This window comes from Aythya marila (genome assembly GCF_965140915.1).
Source record: "Aythya marila genome assembly, chromosome: 2".
Classification (NCBI taxonomy): Eukaryota; Metazoa; Chordata; class Aves; order Anseriformes; family Anatidae; genus Aythya; species Aythya marila.
This window is the reverse complement of record NC_139043.1, coordinates 57412051-57432061: the sequence shown is the minus strand read 5'-3', so window position 1 is coordinate 57432061 and position 20011 is coordinate 57412051. Positions and strand designations below refer to the sequence as shown.

The following is a 20011-nucleotide window of genomic DNA, read 5'->3' as shown; positions in this document are numbered from 1 at the left end:
CAAGCTTAAATCATGCTTACATACTCACCTAGTCTTGACCCATGAAATAATGTAGACTGCACCTTCTCCTTTGCTTTCACTGATTTTATGTGAAAGAAGGAGCTAATCAAGGGTAGTTAAGGGCAGGCTGGCCTTCTACAGAGAAAACCAGGCTCAGAGGTGAGTGGGGACTGAGCAGGCTCTGAATGGTTGCAGAGAGGATGCTTATCAGTGAGTTTGGGCTGGACAGTTATAAACATGGTGTGTTTGTTCCTGGTATGGGAAACAACGTGAAGAGACCATATGCAGTCTCTTTAACCTAGTATAACCTGTCAGACGATGTTTATCAGTGACTCCATTATATTTATATATTACAATTATATTGTGATATTAATTTCACAGCTTGACTCATCATTAGCTTCTGAACAGGATTAGAGTTCTTACAGATCCAGAGCAAGTATTGTTACTCCAGCAGCACAAACCCAGGAAAAACAAAACATTTATTAAAAAAAAATTATTTATGCTTATGAAATACATAAGAGATCAGTTTCTCGGCTGCGAGTAATAAGGAAAAGTCTGTTGACTACACTTGACAAACTGTAATATTACAAACACCAGTATCAAACAGCTGCCAGGCACTTTAAAAATGAATTTTACAAAGGTATGCCAGGTTTCATTCAGATGATGCGCCACAAATTTGCTAGAAGCGGGATACACAATCCAGTCAATAGCATTATCAGGATAGCAGGGTATCCACACATTAAGACAGATGCAAGGTTCAAAGTGCAATTTGCAGATAATCATTTGGGCAAGATTATTTCATACTTGACTAATTTAGCTAACAACTTCAGAAAGGTTCTAATTAAAAAATACCAGGGGCTATCACTTGCTGCCAAAATTTATAGAGATGCTGCCATTGAAATGTTTCCATCTAATTTTTAAAGAAAATCTTTGGCCTGGTCAGGAGTTAGAGAACAGACACAAACTTGGTGTAGTGTTAGCAAAACTCACTCCTGAAACTTCCTAAATCTGATTACTTCGACATTTTTAACAGTTTCACAACACCGTAACTCCATGATTAAGAGGAAGTGACATCTGGGTAATAAAGGCATCAGGAAGTGTTAGATCCTTAGGTACTTGTTTTTTAAACAAACACCATCTTGCAGGCTTCTGTTCTTTTCTGCAATGATACAAGTAATTGATTTTTATCTTCCTGAGAAAGGAAGCGAAAGAAATGAGATTTACAAGTATTTCATTGGCCCTTCCAATTGCAACTGTTACTGATGGTGCTAAGAAATTACTGGCTATTCTGTGATGAATAACTGCTGGATATGTTTGTGCCAATTAAAGGGAAGACTCCCTACATTCTTTCAATGAATAAAGACTTGGATAAATGAACAAGGAGCAGTGAGATAAATAAGCAGATCTCAGTATTTGTTGTGCAGGGTCACATAAAACTCAATAAGACTGCTGCAGGCTAGGACACCATTGAGAAAGGCCTATGGATTCCTCATGTTATGAAAAGCTGCTGCTTCTTCTGCTCTCCCTCTGGTGTGATCCAAAGGCTCTTCATTTACACGTCCAGCAGCAGCCTTTGCTGAGGAGAAACAACACAGCACACTTGTACTACAATCTTATTGTCATAAGAAACTCAGTGTCATAAGAAACTTCCTGTCGCCAGAAACTCAGGATCTAATTTGCTTATACAAACTGCATGGTGAAAAGTGTTTCTGAGTTGAAACAGAAATAAAGAAACAGAGCAAGAAACCCAAGTTATCCATCCCTCTAGAAGCAAAGAATTGGAGAGGGAACAGAAAAGCACTGGTGGAACTTTCCAAGGCCACCACTGGGCCTCCTCCAGAATGTGTGGTTTCTTTTTTCCCAGGGAATTAAGAGGGAATTAACACTTTAACTGTCAGTGTCCAAACTCTTCACCTCCTACAGAAATAGCCAGGAATGTGTGAGGTGGACTATGCACTCAACTACTGACTGAGCAAAACAGCTTCTCTACTGACTAATATTTCCAGGTCATTCTCAAGACATCTCTAAAGCACCTATGGTTCAGATGCACTGCACCTCTGCTCTGTGAACAGTAGGTTCCAGCGAGGTTCCTCAGATTCAGCACCTAGAAACTGAAATAGCCAAAAATCATGGCCAAAACTCATAGCCAAAAATGCATTTGAGGTGACATGCAGACTTCTTAGGTGGCATGCAGACTCAAGATTTGTGAAGGCACAAAGGAGGAAAGAGAGGTGTTCAAAATATCTTTAAAAGAGTGGGAAAAATTGTACAGTAAAAAATAAATAAATCTAGTTTTCCAAAGTTCAAGAACAGTCCCCATAAAACCTTCCCAAACTGATTTTCATTTCATACCCAAACTCCTCTGCATTCTTTTATGCCCAAGTCATTACATGTTTAGAGAACGTTTCCAAGGCAGTACGTTTCCTTTCTGAAGGGTGAAGCTCATGTTGCTAGCATGCCTGAAGCACACAGCTCCTGCACAAATCCGTAAGATGTCTGCTTTGGCACAGGCGTTTGGCAAAATTCAGATTAAGAAATGTGAACCCATAAAAGCTTAATCTGAGCCAAAGGCAAATGTCCTACTTAATCTGAAAGCAGGAATCAACAGAGGCAGCCGACCAACATTATATGGATGAGCAGAAGAAAGATGGGAAAAAAATAGGTAAAATTATTGCTCTTTCCATTGGCAAGAGCTTTCATAGAATCATAGAATATCTCGAGTTGGAAGAGACCCATAAGGACCATTGAGTTTCTTTTCTATCAACATCCCTTTCAGCTGCTGACTATTAACTACCCTAAGCAATTTATCCTGAGCAACACAAGTACAAGGTGCCTTAAAAGATCACAAAAAAGAGAAAGTACAGTTTTAGTTTACTACATTTATTAAAAAAAAGGGGGAAGGGGGGAGAGGCAGGGGGCATGTGATATGCTTTACAAACTGAAGAGCAGGTTTGCCAAAATGAAGTAAAACAAGATTCCATCCTAACAGTGGGACTCTTAATTAATGTTTTGACACTACATCCATGCATCATTGAACTTGTTCATTGTTACTGAACAAGCTGGTTGCTCTGTCATCCCGGCTTGAAGCAAATAGGAGCTATGCTCAATACACTTGAAAAGATGCTTTGCTTGCACTTTTTGTTGCTCCTTCTGTATTTCTGATACGATTGAGTCTTATGTGTAATCCATGCAACCACTGCATATTTTTGAAAGCTACTTTTAAATGTCTGAATGCACACCAAGCACCTGAAAAAAATGTTTCTGCTGACATAAAATACATTTCTGCTATGAAATGAAAGATATCACTTCATTTTCAATCAAACTTTGTCCTCTGGGGGGAAAAACAAACAAACGAACAAAAACTTTTTAATGTTAAGAATACATATATACATATATATATATATATACATATATTTATTAATTTGGGATCATAGAATCATAGAATATCCTGAGTTGGAAGGGACCCTTAAGGATCATCAAGTCCAACTCTTGACACCGCACAGGTCTACCCAAAAGTTCAGACCATGTGACTAAGTGCACAGTCCAATCTCTTCTTAAATTCAGACATGGTAAATAGTAATTACTAAGGATGGTAAATAGTAATTACTGACATGGTATGAAGGGGACCAGGCCTGTATCTTCAGTTGCCACTTACCAGAGCATCATTCAGAGGAAGCATTCTGCCCCACTGTATCTTAACGTTACTTTATTTCTGTTTGATGAACCCATAAACTATGGGAGAATGATATCGACTGGTACAAAAAACAAGCCACAAACTTAAGAAGTGGTAAAACTAAAACAAAGAATTTAGACATGGCTGAAAATGAGAGAAAACACAGCCATCAGTGGCAGCTGCACTAAACAAAAACAAAATATTGTAAGTATTGTATCAGAGAACTATTAAGTATTTGATTTTTCTCTCTTTACCTCTCAGATGTAAACAGCTGACAGAGGCACATCTATCCTCTGTTAACTTCTCTATATTGCTTTTGCTATCTAGAAACTTTATCTTCAGACACATTTAGTCTGAAGTATCATTTAGAGATATCATCTTAATATATTGCCCTTTTTTCTGTCACATTACATATATCAATAAGGGCATACAGACACAAATTTTCCAAGTGTTCTCACTCCTCAGGTCTTTCAAATGAAATTGAATATAGACTTTGTTTAAAAGGTCATCTTTAAAATTATACACAATAAATCTAGCACCGGTAAAATATATTTTAGTTGCACTCCTCTCTCATTCCCACATTTCATCTCTATTGAATATTAAGCAGCACAAATCATAGGATAGGGCTTGTTGACTGCTTCAGACTAGCAACATTTTCTTTCACGACCAAGGGAATTAAAAGCTGAACTAGTGACATTTCAATAATTAATGATGCTAACCCGAAGACATGGGCCACAAACACTTTGTCATCTTCTTCCAAACCCTGAATCTTAGCTATCATTTCTCCTAACATTAATTCCCTATTTATGATGTTCTTCTGCATCTGCACAGCTACTGAGGAGGGAAATCATCTTTCTTTCCATCATAAATCACGCAGATGTGCTTATCAAGTCCAAACAGAGACTCAGGAACATTTAGGAGAATGAAAAGCCAAAAATAATTTTTAAATGTCAGAAACACATAGATATTCCAAAGGTTTCTCAAGATATAAATTAATCCTACATATTTATGATAACATAAAATTAAGAAATAAAAGGTCCCATATAGTTTTGCATTTTCTAAAGACTGAATTTTATAGCCACTTAGTCATCTAACAACACCAGTGGTCAAATAATGGATCATCAGCATGACTTTAGTCAACGGTGTTACTGTGCTGTCTTGGAGCACCTGGTGAGGGAGGTATCTGCTGGCAGGCTCTTCTGTACAGGAACGTCCCCCAACACTCTCCCATGCTCCAGTCTGCCTTCCTACCCTCGCTCTTCCTTCTCTGCACCGCTCCCATGTTTGGGCTGTAGATCTCACACTGCCGTGTAGTCTTTGTTTTCTCTCTAGTATGTCTATCTTCCACCTCAGAGCATGTCCAGATACCCCCTGTCCCATGTGGTCTGTCTTCCTTGAGTGCCACCTTCCTGCTGTTTTCTTAGTCTCCAGCTTTTCCTTTGCTATCTCTCAGGATAACCATTTTTTTCTCAAAGCCACAAAGGCAAGTTAATTTCTGTCTCCACAGGCTACTCTGTTGAAATAATCCATCTTTCCCCAAAACTCCCCTTGGGAAGCAACTGATCTCTTGCCTTGCTTCCTTCCAGTTCAAATGCTGCCTTTTGCCATGGCTGTTTGAAGGAATTTGGTGACCTTGAGCAGTGCTGGTTGTGCCTGCCTCCCACCCACCTACCTCGGCTTGGTTCCTGCTGGCTGTCACAGGATGGGAAGGAGACCACTCAGTAAGACCATGTATCCCAACCCATTTTCCCTGTGGCCATAGAACTACCAGGATCAACACAATGAAGCATTAATTCTAGGGCTGCAGGGGCCCTCATGGGCAACACTTCTGAAAGCAAGGAAACTAGGCTGCCAGGTCTCTCCCCTCCAGCATGCAGAGAGCACAATTCCCTGCTGAAGCCTGGCAGCATCATCCACAAAAGCCTGAGCAGGAGCAGGTACTTTGAGCAGATGCAAGGTAGTGAAAAAGCAGTAACCTCCTGTAGGGAAACAGGGAAGCATTGAAGGCACATTCAGTCAGTTACTATTCTGTCTTCCTTGCAGCACTCAGCAATTGCACCCATGCAGTCTCAGCCCACAGGAGGTGATCTTCCTCCCATGCTGAAGACTGAGCCTTTTCCCCTCTCCAGGGGATCCCTCGCCATGTTTGCTCCAAGAGCTGGCAGCACTGGCTCTCTGTGGGCTGCTGTGGGACATACCTGGGTAGGACAGGCAGGCAGGGTGGAATATGAGAGACTGAAACAGACATTTCTCCCACTGCCCTTGCTAAACATTAGCATAGGCGTCCAGAGCCATGGATGTTATACAATAGTCTAATGTGGCAATAGTTAAAAAGTAAAGCAGGTATTCATCTTTCGTTTCCTCTAAAGAACGAGAAACAGAAATCACAAATCAAAATAAGTAAATAAGCAAAGTAAAACTATCATCAAAATAATTCTCTCGTACAGAAAGATGCAAGGAAATAAGGGGCATTGTTCCTGCTTATGCAAAAGAAATATCCAGAAGAAAATCAGCAGAAGCACATTACAATATAGGATAACAGCTATCTTTTTCTATTGAGAATGGTTATTTATGGTTTAGGTATTGCCATAAATACAGACTTGTTAAACTGTCATGAAAATTTTCATGCACAAGCACAACACTTACTTCCCCAACCTTCCAAGGACCATAAAGAAGTAGAAACAAAATACCCTGGTAATAGTCTTGTTTTCAAAGAAAAGATACACGTCTGGGAGATATAAACTTTTTCACATTTTCTGTAAGATCACAGAAATAGATCACTCTTTGTAAATATGTATAGAAAAGTAACATACCCCAAAGACTAAGTTTAAGGAACAATAAAATAGTTCAAGGGCAGAAAAAAAAATAAAAAAATTCTCCCTGTACATAAATCAGAAATCTTCCTCTCCCCCAGGCTGCTGAAATACAAACTTGCAGCCTGGCAGGGAAAGAAAAGAGCTCATAGTGGGAGGGAGAGGACAGCTGGGAAAGAGGACTGCCAATACCTTCTGCCCCATCACTGACAACCCATGGTAACAAAACCCACACAACAAAGCCTATGACAACACACTCATGTTGTTAAGCCAGGCAATATGTGTCGAGATTCTCCAGAACATTTCTCCCCATGAAAGACAATTTAAATTAAGGAATTTGTGCAAAGGTCTATTTCAGCAAATGTTTTTTAATCAAAACCTAATCCAACCAAAAGTCTAGGTGATGGATTGCTTCATACACATGTCGTTTTGATTCAGCTTAATTTTTTTCAACCGTTGCCATTTGGCTACTGACACTGTGCTCTGGAAACCATTCCTTTGCAGTGATGGTCCACAGCAAGGATCATCACACACCACAGTTGTAAACAGGAATCTCCTCTGCTGTTAAAGTCTCTAGCATTATCTGCGACACTGAAGGAAAAAGAAACAGAACAAAACCAAAAAGTCTGCACATACTGACATCTCATTCAGAGCACTGGCAACCTGCTCTGCTCATGTGCTCACTGGGCCTGTCAGACCCTCATCTGCTGTCCTTATGAATCCTCCTCTCCCTCAGTGGTAACACTGCACATCTTGCATACGGAAAACCAGCCTCAAAACCAAGAGAGGAATGATAAGCATATTTGTTGTGGAGGCCTGACTCTGTGATCTTACCCTGCTGGTATGCCAATGGAAAACGTACAGCTGAATTTGGCTACCAGAATTAGGGTCCCATCTGAGGCACAGTGCTACAGGAGGGCTAAATCAAAGCAAAATCACATTCAAAGGCAGGCCTTTGGAGAAAACTCACAGAGGAACTCAAAGCAATAACCTTCCAAAGATAACGCTTACTTTTGAAGGAGATATCAATACTGAGGGACCTACTCTGTGGGCAAAGACAAAGAAGGCAGCTGTCAATCCATTCAATATCCAGCTACATCTTTCAATGGTGACATGGTACCTTATCTGTCATGAAGCTTGTCAGCAAAAAGTTAAGCCCTGAAACCATTTTGTATACATTTAAATCCAGAAGTTAGTTGAGATCAGCTAAAATAAAGCATTCACTTTATCTGGCAGCAGTCTTCCTGATTCTGGCTGCAAAAAACACACAGCCTGAGTGATAAATAATTAGCAAGCTTAGGTACTCAATATATATTTGGATTACTGCAGCAGGCAGGCAGGTACAGAGTTCTAGATTGAAATTAATATTTAAATCAAATAATAATGAACACTGTTATCTGTGTTCTTCATCTGCCACATGATCTGATTTGCCTACCAAAAAGCAGAAAGAAAGGACTCACTTTGGGCAGACAACCTTTTTTACCCTCCCACGAGGAAGACAAGCATTATACATCATGCCTGTCGAGATCAAATGTAAAAAGCTTTTATATTAAGCACCATGCTGCACATTCCTCTATACAAAAAAACCCTAGGAGCTAACGTTTTGAGTGTTGAACTCCTGTAGTGCGTGATGGCCACAAATCAATAGACGTCTGAATCACAGGGCAAGATTTCCACAGCATTTATTTATTTTTTCCCCCTTCCTTTCTATGAACAGCATTTGTTACAGGTGTAGTGTACACCTTCCCCTTATCTCACGCTACAAGGCTCTTAGATCCCTTAGGTGCCTAAAGTGGGATGCAAAATCACAGAATCACAGAATTTTCTAGGTTGGAAGAGACCTCAAGATCATCGAGTCCAACCTCAGACCTAATGCTAACAGTCCCCACTAAATCATATCCCTAAGCTCTACATCTAAACATCTTTTGAAGACTTCCAGGGATGGTGACTCCACCACTTCCCTGGGCAGCCTGTTCCAATGCCTCACAACCCTTTCAGTAAAGAAGTTCTTCCTAACATCCAACCTAAAACTCCCCTGGCGCAACTTTAGCCCATTCCCCCTCGTCCTGTCACCAGGCACGTGGGAGAACAGGCCAACCCCCACCTCGCTACAGCCTCCCTTGAGGTACCTATAGAGAGCGATAAGGTCACCCCTGAGCCTCCTCTTCTCTGGGCTGAACAAGCCCAGCTCCCTCAGCCGCTCCTCGTAGGACTTGTTCTCCAGGCCCCTCACCAGCTTCGTCGCCCTTCTCTGCACCCGCTCAAGTATCTCCATGTCCTTCTTGTAGCGAGGGGCCAAAAGGTGATAAAAAAATATATGACAGGATTTATAACTCTTTTTATTACTATTGTTATTTATTTTCTTTTCTATTTTCTTTTTTTTTTTGTCCCTGTCCCTGTCCCTGCCTCTGCCCCTCTCCCTTTCCTCGCCCCCCCACCCGCCGCCATTTTGTGCCCAGCCCCGCCGGGGAGGGGCGCGGCCTCCCGCCCGTCGCACTCGCTGACGTCACGCCAGCTGCATCGCGACGTGGCCTTAGCCGGCGGAGCACCCGGTAATGGCGGCCTGGGGGGCCTGGGGGGACCGGGGGCACCTGAGGGGACCGGGGGGCGGCGTGGGGTCTCGTAAAGGGCGGCTGGGCTGGGCTGGGCTGGGTTTCACGTTACGGCCAGCCCTCAGGCATCTGGTACTAACTGCTCCTGGGGCTCCTTTCTTTCAGACAGCCTCCCCTGTCGCCGTACGTGGCAGCAGCTCTGCTAAGTCTGCCCGCCTGTCCCTGCGGGTGGCCATGGACCAGGTGATGCAGTTCGTGGAGCCCAGCCGGCAGTTCGTGAAGGACTCGATACGGCTGGTCAAAAGGTGCACCAAGCCTGACAGGAAAGGTAAAGCGGGACCCGGTGCTTATGCCCTCCTATACTTTTAACGTGTTGTGTGTGTGAGTGGTTTTGTTTCACTTGTCCTGAGTGTTCTGAGTGCTTCTCAACTGATTTTTTATTTATTTTATTTTTTTTTTTTTTACTGACACCTTTTGAAGTCGATCAGCAAGAGATTTCATTCATTGTCAGGTTGGCAGGGGTTTTAGTGGCTGCTGCCTACCATGCTCCACTTCATGGTTCCCATCTGAAAATAAGTGGGCCTACCAGTTAGGTACTGTCCTGTTGTGGGGACTTAAGACGGTGTCTTAGTGTGACAAACATAATTGCAGCTTTTCCATTTTTGATTATGTATTGGGGATTATTGTCAGGGCCTATAGAGGAATGAAAGAACAATAATGGAATAAATGTGCCATGAGTTGTTATGGACTGTGGATCTATCCAATTCTGCTTACTGCTATTTAAAAAAAAAAAAAAAAAAAAAAAAAAAGGATCAGTTCTATGCTTTGTGGGAAGCATCATCATCTTGCTTAATAATCTCATCTGTCTTCTGAAAAAAACACATGCTTGTTTCTCAATTGTAATGCTGTTTGCTCTTGAACTGCTTCCAGTGTTAATCCACTTTCCAAAGACAGCTCTCTCCAGAGGTCACTAGTGAACTTCTCCTGTATGCCATACGCTGGGCTTCCTAGACTAAATTTTCTTTCTGTTTTTGCAGAGTTCCAGAAGATTGCAATGGCAACAGCGATAGGCTTTGCAATAATGGGATTTATTGGCTTCTTTGTCAAATTGATCCATATCCCAATCAACAACATTATTGTGTAAGTAAATATGAAACTTCAAATTGCCAAGTTCTGCATTCATTTTTACCTGTTCGATTTTTAAACAGAGTTAGCGAACCGTTACAGGATTCATGTTGCTTTAGTATCTTGTGCATTTCACATTTTACTATAATATGACAGGTATTGGTAGGTAAATGTTCAAAGAGCTTGCTGAGGAAGTAAATCATTACTTCTGGGTTCACATCTTAGCATACTGCGAAATATTAGATCCGTTGTTCTTTAATTTTTCTAGTATGTGCTTCAAAAATGAACATCAAATATCTTTGATTTCCAGAATGTCAGTGTATAACAATTACCTTATTTGGATATTGCATACTCTTAACTGTTTCCAGTTTATAATTTCTGAATCCAGGATAAATGCATGGAGGGAAAGATAAAGAAAACTGTGATTATTTTGGAAGATGGCAGTGCATAGAACGAACTACTCTTTCATTTACTAAATGCCAGATATGTTTGGAACTCTTGTTTTTTATGTAATATCATAAAATACCTTTTGAGGTAGATGTTGCAGCATGAAAAACTTCACCGTTAGATTTGATTGGCAGCTGTGGTACTTGCTATTAATGGCACTAGTTGAAACTCAGATTCTTCAGAGCTGATGTCATCCCTTTTCCAGTTGGGTTTTCTAACCTGTGTGGAACAGGTAAAATACTGTTCTGGGACTGTGAAACATGGCTCGCTTAGGCCTCTAAGAGTTGTCCTCTAAACAAAGAAAAATGTTTGAAAATAGGAGTTAGCTGTAATGGTAATACCTTCCTAACAAGGCAATGTAGGGAGGCTAAATTAGACTTCAGATGGGATCACTTGAAGGTACTCAGTTAGTTGAAACTGATTATTCTGTTTTTTCAACAGAGGCGGCTGAATGCTCACGGTGAAGGACAAGACATCGTGACGTTTGCTGCAAAGATTTCACAGCTTTGTAACTTGTTCACTATTAAACAGTTTTGGGTTTTCACACATTGTTGTTATCTTATTTCTCTTTCAAAGTGCACGCAATCATACTTACCTACCGTGCTTTTTTTTTTTTTTTTTAAAAAAACCAACTCATTTATTGTTACAGTTGAATGAATAATTCAAGTAGAACAGAATAATTCAAGTAGGAAGGAACCTCGAAACACCCCTAGTCCAACCTCCTGCTTAAAGCTGGGTCAGTGCTGCATTCTGACGAGGTTGCTCAGGGCTTTGTCCTGTTGTGTCTTGAAAAACATCAAGGGTGGAAATTGTACAGCTTGTCTTCAGAAGCTGTTTGAATGCTTAATTTTTCTTTCAGTAGACACTATTGTTCAGCAAAAGTAGGCAGTGGAAAACATCATTACTGTAACCTCTCAAGTGGTGACTCAAAAGTCTATCAGCTGGAATTGTTGTCATTACTTTCTAGAATCACTATCATTACCCCTAATTCTTTCTGCATTTGGAATTCCTATTAGGCTGTATTACGTACTTGACTGGAAAAAAATCCATCAAAAAACAAACTTGCGGTGCTGACACTATGCTGATGGCAGAATTAAGGAAGCAAAACTTGGTTATGAGGATGTGCAGTTTGAGTTTAATTTAGTTTTCAGAGATATTAAGCAGTCTTTGAGACATTCAACCACAGAGTTGTTCACACTGCTGGACAGGATGTATATCCTTACCAATTGGTTTTGGATACTGGTTGTGTCAGGCAACTGCACATAAAATTGTAAAGGCCTCTGCATGTACTGACCAACTGATTTCACTTATTAAATGACTGAATACTCTGATTTAAAAACTAAGCCTGCGGAAATTGGTAGATGCAATGCACTTCATATTGAGAGCAAGAAACATGTATTTCACTGCAAAAACCTTGCTGTAAATACTTGGTAATTGTAGAAGTTACAGTGCTATTGTGTGTTACAGGTTTTTATAATCAGTTAATATTGTGAAATCCAATATTGGTATTGCAGCAAAACCAAAGCTGCTTCAGTGGACACGCCTTACAAGTACGAAGTTTCAACTATTACTCTTACTGAGTAATCTTCACCAGCACCTATTAGAAATAGGGAAAGAAAAATATTTGAAATTACATTTCATGCTATCACTTTTTAATAGTGAAGTTTGTTTACCATATTTCCTTTTGGCAATGGGGGAAAATAGTTTAATATTGGGATAAAATAGTTTAATATTGGGATAGCAAGCACGGCATTGCTAGTAGGTCAAGGGAGGTGATTGTCCCGCTCTACTCTGCGCTGGTGCGGCCTCACCTCGAGTACTGTGTGCAGTTCTGGGCACCACAGTATAAAAAGGACATGAAACTGTTGGAAAGTGTCCAGAGGAGGGCTACGAAGATGGTGAAAGGCCTGGAGGGGAAGACGTATGAGGAACTGCTGAGGTCACTGGGCCTGTTCAGCCTGGAGAAGAGGAGGCTGAGGGGAGACCTCATCACAGTCTACAACTTCCTCGTAAGGGGTTGTCAAGAGGCAGGAGACCTTTTCTCCATTAACACCAGTGACAGGACCCGCGGGAACGGGGTTAAGCTGAGGCAGGGGAAATTTAGGCTGGACGTCAGGAGGGGGTTCTTCACAGAGAGGGTGGTTGCACACTGGAACAGGCTCCCCAGGGAAGTGGTCACTGCACCAAGCCTGTCTGAATTTAAGAAGAGATTGGACTGTGCACTTAGGCACATGGTCTGAACTTTTGGGTAGACCTGTGCGGTGTCAAGAGTTGGACTTGATGATCCTTAAGGGTCCCTTCCAACTCAGGATATTCTATGATTCTATGATTCTATAAAATACACTGTAAAAATATCCAAACCATCAAAATATCAGTTCTTTGCATCCACTTCTGATTGCAGTCATATGGGGTGGCAGAATGTCTTCTGATCAAGTAGTGAGGTACTGGAATGAAGTACTCAGTTGTTAATCATCTTGATTTGGTTATGACTTCTATTTCAGGCCTGTTTTCCATTCAGTACATAAAATCAGTGCATGCTTATTCGTGTAGGAAGAGTTTTATTGTCTTGATTCAGAGAAATTTGAAATTTTGCAGAAATGTGAGTTGGATCAGAAAAGACAGCTGTAGTTCATCTTATGTTTTGATAGCCATTGTCCACAGCAAAGGCTTGTCTGTCTCAATGGTCACAATCCCAGAGTTGTCGTAGGTATTGGAAGTACTGACGAGTGTTCCAAACTTCAGCACCTGGTTAGCTACAAAAAAAAAAGAGGCTTAGTGGTACCCATGAAACAGCTCAGTAAATCTAATGTAGATAAATAATATCTAAAATAGATGTTTTTATTAAATATTAATTGCGGTGTAACATTCTTCATGTCCCTGTTCGGGTGCCATTTGTGGTGTAATGACCACATGGGCACCAGGGTTCTTTAAGGATCAATAACTTCTACTACTTTATTGAGGACATAGCTTCTGCTTTTTTACTGAGGACATCCTCATGGCCTCATTGTTAAGAGCACGATGTTACCACCAACCATGGGGCTTGTTGACCCCCATGGCAATACTCCCACAATTAATTTAAAATACTAATTATAAGGCTTGTATGAAACACTATCAGATGACTTGTAGAACAAGCTGATACTTAATCCCTAAATGATCATTTTGAGTTTACAGCAGATGATTACAAGAACACATAGTTGAATGTTCCCCAGTGTTTCACATCTGTAAATTCGTATTTCATTAGCTCTGCTCAAGTACAGTTCTAGACGAGGTATTTCAAGTAAAATGTGGCAGAAGGTCTTGCTGCAGTTCGAAACATAAGATTTGCTTTAGCTCAGCAGCGAGCCTCCTGTATCTCACAGTTCTAGAGCAGAGGCTGGCAGCTAGTGGTATTATTTAACACCTCTGCTCTGCAGCAAGTGACTTACATCTCCTGTCGTATGCGTAGTGAGGTAGGTGTCCATCTGCATTAGAAACCAAGTGGTGTTACTCTATGACAAATAGCTAATGTCATTTCCAGGGGAGATTAACACTGCAGCAGTGCAGCTGTAGAAGTTTTAAACGATTGTTCTGTACTGTTTTAGCTGATGTTTTAAGGGTTGCATAAGCTTCCTGCAAAGATAAAAAGTTCCCCCAAACAATGCAATTTAACCTTTAGCCTCCATTTCTTCACTTTCAGAGGTAATGTGCTTGTGTTTGCAAATATATGAACTTTTTGAACATGCATATATGCCCCAAAAGCACACTAAGGCTAGTCCTGTATTAGTCCTTGTAAAGGTTCACAATAAGAACTCCCAGAACTGTCCTTTCTTAAAAAGTCTATAAAACAATCCAAATGACAAGTGCCAGGTGGTGATCAAGAAGTGTGCAAAGCAACTTAGGTTCTATTTTGGGGTTTGTACAGGACGAAGATAAATTTTCCAGTCGTGGATGTGAACATGGGCTATAACAAACTCCTGTGCAGCAATGTAGTAACACAAGGCATGCTATGATGTCCACCAGTTGCTATAAGCAACACAGGGAGTTGACCCTGCCAGGATGTATGGCGTAAAAATGAGGGACAGTCTGCCAAAGGGCAGGGAACACAGCATGGTTCATTGTCTTGTGCCAAATCTGCACTTGCCTGTACTCATTTCTGCTCCCACTCTAGTTACTGGCCTGAAATGCAGTGAAGAAGTGGTTTCGGCTGCTAGACAAATGTGGTTGGAAGGAGAGAACAACACCTGAGTTTCACTGCTGCTTTAACCTGAAGATTCCTGCCATTTGAGTATCTTGGGAGCATGGAGCATAGCTGCAATGCAGTGCAGATCAGCAAGGAAAAAACAATAACAACAACAACACAAAAACAAAACAAACAAACAAAACAAACAAACAAACAACAACAACAAAAAACAAAACCAACACACAAGAAGTGCTGTACTAGCTAGTTACGTACCTAAAATAAAGCTGCTAGATTTCTGTCAGGATGATTTTGGACACGCATTGGCGCTAGGCAGGGTACTAGCCAAATGGCAGGACAAATGAGTTCTGGTGTTTGCCTTCGGTGAGACAGCAGAGGCTGACGGGGCTGAGCCGTGCTACAAGCTGATGCCCTGCACTAGGCTGCCAGAGAAGCTGGATTTCACCCTTCACAGATAAGCAGGTCATTTAATGAAGATGAGGTCACACATGGGCAGGGTTCCCCATGTAAAAAATACTGCCAAAACACTACTGTTCTAAGAATTGAATTTAATACTGACTGGAAACATGCAAAACTTGGTATTTAGCTTAAAATACTTGTTGACACAGGAAAAAAACACAAACATTTGTGGTTGCTGCATAGTGAAGCTTGAAGAGAAGGAAATCCCCAAACTGTGTGGAGACACACAGTTTCTTACTCTTCTTTTGTATAAACCCACTCATTTAGTGTCATTTATTGCTTCTTGCTCAAGACTATCAGAATAATTCTTCCTGTTACAGCTTTGCATATGAAATAGCAGCTTTGTAGAAGGCGAGAATTAAGAACATGGCAGCTTAATGAAACAAAATCTAAAGCAGTATTTCCTCATGCATAAAACAAAGTGAAAATCCTGTTTTTTTAATAAAAAGTTCTTCCCCACTAGATGGAGCTTTTTATCTTTACCAGATTTTCTTCTGCGCAAGAATCGCGGTTTGAAATGCTGAAGTGAAAAATGCAAAGACTATAAACACTGCTGTTGATTCACATTGCTCAAATGGACAAATTCCAATTACTTGGTTTCACAACCAGCCAACATCTCAACTAACATAATTAAAAATGCATGCTTTCCATTCAATAAATGAACAGTAATTAATGTGAAAAACTAGGTTTAAACCAGTAGAGGAAATAACAGGATGTACATACCTACTGCTTCTAGGAAAACTTCCTACTGTGCCATGCATTATGATGTGAAGTTTACAAGGTCAAAGAAGTGGGAAGTTCTATCAGTTCATACCTGAGCCATTTTTTTTTTTTAATAGCTTTTGGTCCAACTTGTTAAGTCCTAGAAAGAGCTTATGCCTTGGGAAAAACCTATTACCGAAAAAACATTCTTGCTGTTGAGGTTATTTTTCTCAAATGCCTTCCAAAGAAAACAACCTTTTTAATGTCTAATAATTAGTATTTACAGTTTTGATGGGTACCAGAAATTATTTTAGTAATGGATTTCCAATTGTGATTTATTTTTTATTTTTAACCTCAAACTGGAAAATACCTGGGATGTTTAGAATTCTCGAAATAAAAGAAAGGCATTTTATTTTGGATCATTGAAAATGTTCTTTTAGACAAAGAATGGCATTTTTTTTTTTTTTTATGAGATTTTGACTGCTGATTTCAATGAAAATAATAAGAATGTTTCAGCAAAGAAAACAAATCCCCCCCCCCCAACACCTTCCAGCAGCATAAGGAACTTTTTTTTCCCCTGAAATTCTGCTTAGTGCTTTGGTTCCAATTGAACTGGTTACTGATAATAAAGTGTTTGTGAGAAAAATACTCGATCCAGCTCTTCCAATGTAGCTGTACTGTTTTTCATCGCTCTCCATCCATAAAGTCAGCGTGTCTCAGTGGCAATGAGTCTAGGTGGCCGTGCCTCCAAGGAAAGCAGCGGGGATTACACGAGAACATAACTAAGTAGTAGTTCTGAAGTCTGACAGCTCTGGAGTTTAGAACTAAAAACAAATGCTATTCCTGTCTTCTTGGAAAAAAAAAATAAATTAGAATGAAGATACAAGTTTTTACAGTGTCCTCCATGTTCTTATAGTATCAAAAGATTCTCAAGATTCTCATTTCTTATGGATTGCAATGTATCACTAATTCAGACCTACATATGGTCATGGGCAGGGCTTATTTTGATGTGGAAGTGAAGGAAAGTTTTTCTAGCCTCTACTATTATATATAGCAGGTGGTTGAATCTGTCAGGTCTTGAAAATGTTAGAAATAATTTAAAGAAGAAATATGAAGGCTCATAGATGAGCTTCCCAAAGGAGCATAATGACAAAGATCATATTTCTTAGATGTCCCTTTGGCTGACCAAATTATATGACAAAGGAGGAGGCTTCATTAATCCTGAGAGCGCCCACTTCCTCTATTTTATACTATTTTATAGCTGGTCTTTTGATACTTTTTTTTTTTTTTAAATACACATGACACTGACGATGCAATGTGGGAAATGTTAATCTCAGCTGAAAGACTGTGAAAGCTGAAAAAAATCTCACAGTTGCCAGAACATCTGGAAATGTGAAACAAATGTACTCTGTAAGTAATCAAGCTGTATATATATGTGTGTGTGTATTGAGATATATTTATATACGTCTGTGTATGTTTATAACAGACATGTATATAAATACATTTTTATATATATAAAACAAAAAAATCTCAAAACTAAAAATACATTTATAAAACTCTTACCATGATTATATCTCTACCATGGTTGGGAGTTTTACTTTTTAGTTGTCAGTGCTGAAATGAGACCTAAGCTTGCTGCCAGCTGATGTGTCCACAGCTGCACTGCATGCTTTCAGCCTGGAAACTGAGCAAATAGCATGGACTCTAATTACAGCTAGGTTTGGCCTCGCCGTGTTAGGTGCTGCAAAACACTAACTCAATATGAGGTTACTCCTCAATAACTATTCATGATCTAGTAGACTTGTAAACATTATTTGTATGACTGCATTGTATCATTTAAGACACTTCCAGAAAACAAACAAACAAACAAAAACCTTCTATTAAGGTTGAATACACATCTTACAAGCTGCACTGAAGCATGACTTGAGGGTGGCATACACAGAGAAGAAATTTCTTCTTACACATACCATATGTGGCAAAAGCAAATCATGTCATTAATTTGAAAGGCTTAATTGAATGAGCAAGCCCTCTGGTTATTCCTACATCTGTACACATTTGGCTCTGGACAGCCAACGGGCACCTAATGGACATGTTTAGAGAGGAACTTATGAGAGCTCAGTCTTCCTGTCAGTCATGCCTGATGTCTTTCTCCAAAGACATTTAGGCAAATGGAAGCCTCTTAGAAACCCCTGGAATGCAGTCTGACATAATAACGCAGTGGCATATCATAAAGGTCCCCACTTCATGGAATTCCAGCAATGATTCAGGGTCCTACTGCTGTGACCACAAGTGTTTGACAGCAAACACCCTCACAAGAAGTCTAACACACACAGATATTGTGATATCTACACTATGCTTCCTTTTCTCAACCGTATGTCTCAATTACTTTCTGAAATATGTAAAGTCACACCTTGCTGATTTTCATCACTGAAAATAAAAATAGGTACAGGAATACAAGCAGATTGCCACTCCTGGCATGGATGTTTGGAATATCAAAATAATTACATATTAATTAAAAGCCTTATTATAATGAATGTAATCCTTTTCCCCCTAGGCAAACGCTGCATCAAAATGATAGAAAATTAAGATCAATAAGCTGAAACACAACTTAAAGTGAAATATTGAATTACCATTTGGTATCCTATTATAGTTTATCTGGAGAGGATTTCCCTGAAGTTCTGTGTTAGGAGCAAAAATCTGCATTTAAATGGGATGCATTAGTAATGCATGAGCTAGTGCTTTGCAGGTCACCATGTGTCTGCGGAACAGCAGCATTAATTTTGCTGTTTAAAAATAAATAAATAAATAAATAGCTTATAGCTTTTTATAGCTGGTTTTCCTTTCATTCCTCCTAGTTTTACACTTGTGATTAGACTGACTGCACTGGAATTAATCTTGGTTTACACCGATGTATACAAAGGAAAAATTGGGTCCTTGATCTCTGTGCAGTGTGAACTGCAGAACTGGAAGTTGCAAATAGCAGTAATTTACAATAAAACATGAACTATTTTCAACACTAACACAACACAGACGTACCACAAAGGCTGGCCAAGTCTACTGGGAGGGGATAGGGCCACGCTGAGTTTTGAGTAAGTGGAGATTGCTTTTGGCAATTTTTATAACTGCTGTAACTTCTGGTAACTGTTTCCGTAGCACAGGACAATGGTTTTGTAATCTCACCAGATCCATAGAGTGAGCTCACAAAAGCACAATGGCTGGCTGGCCCACAAATACCCGATTCCCCAGGTGCAGGTACTGGCAAAGAATCCCAGCCAGGGGCTCCAGAGCACAGGCTGCCTGGCTGTGTGTCGGTGGGAATGCGGGAGATGACAACAAAAGCACTTACTGTCAAGCCTTAACTATTCCATTTGAAAAGAGAAAATATGTTAACAGAATTGCATGTTCTACCCTGGATAGAAACAACCCATGCTGGGTGAGCCTTCAGAAATGCAAATGGTTGTCAGAAGTTTTCACATTTATTTCCAGCAGACTTTTCCAGCTTTGTAATCATGGTGGTACTGTAAGAATAGCTACAACTCCTACTGTCACATCACCTGCTTGGGAGCAATTTAAAATGATAAGCTGATAAAAATTAAGGTGAGGAATAGAGTGCCTCCATGCTACTGTTGCTGCTGCAACTACTGCTTCCCCAAAATTGACAGGAATGGTCGATAGCTGCAGGAAGTTTCCATGGCTATTATCAGCATTTTAGCACTACTAATGAGATGTGTTCCAGTCTTTGGTTAAAATCAGACTTTAGACTCTAACATAATTACAGTGGCCCAGAAAGTCCGACATGGAAACTGAATAAACTATTTTCAATATTGTCTTTCCTGTCTCGACATAATTAATCTGTACCAATCCTACAGCAGTAACAGTGATTTACCAAAGATGTAAGTGTAAAGATAGTCAAGGGACAAGCTGGTCTGGAGGATTATTTTGCTAAGCTAAAGGCAAAGCCAGGCTTAAGAAGTAATGTAAAAAATTTAGTTTAGCCAGTAAGAAGCAGAATGTTTACTTCATTTTTGATGCTTTCCAGTAAGTTTGTATAATGTCTGTCAAA

At 40.1% G+C, this 20011-nt stretch overlaps 2 protein-coding genes across 6 annotated transcripts in view; one reads left to right on the top strand and one right to left on the bottom strand.

Moving 5' to 3' along the window:
- Positions 1-8943: 8943 nt before the first annotated feature.
- Positions 8944-11156, top strand: SEC61G (SEC61 translocon subunit gamma; the record flags this gene model as incomplete). Of its 2 annotated transcripts, none has more annotated exons than XM_082752572.1 (3): positions 8944-9038; positions 9204-9366; positions 10076-10182. In XM_082752572.1, the coding sequence occupies exons 2-3, from the start codon at positions 9273-9275 to the stop codon at positions 10180-10182; spliced, it is 201 nt and encodes a 66-aa protein (XP_082608698.1). In that variant the 5' UTR covers positions 8944-9038; positions 9204-9272. The 2 variants fall into 2 exon arrangements, 1 of the variants encoding a protein (XP_082608698.1); XR_014316829.1 differs by lacking the exon at positions 8944-9038 and adding an exon at positions 11052-11156 and having other exon boundaries at positions 9328-9366; positions 10076-10178.
- A 1079-nt stretch (positions 11157-12235) lies between these two features.
- Positions 12236-20011, bottom strand: part of TPK1 (thiamin pyrophosphokinase 1) — a 328823-nt gene continuing 321047 nt past the window's right edge. For all 4 annotated transcript variants that reach the window (XM_082752566.1, XM_082752567.1, XM_082752569.1 and 1 more), the window contains one exon: positions 12236-13363. In XM_082752566.1, the coding sequence (XP_082608692.1) occupies positions 13245-13363 (119 nt within the window). In that variant the 3' untranslated portion in view covers positions 12236-13244. The remainder of the gene's footprint in view (positions 13364-20011) is intronic.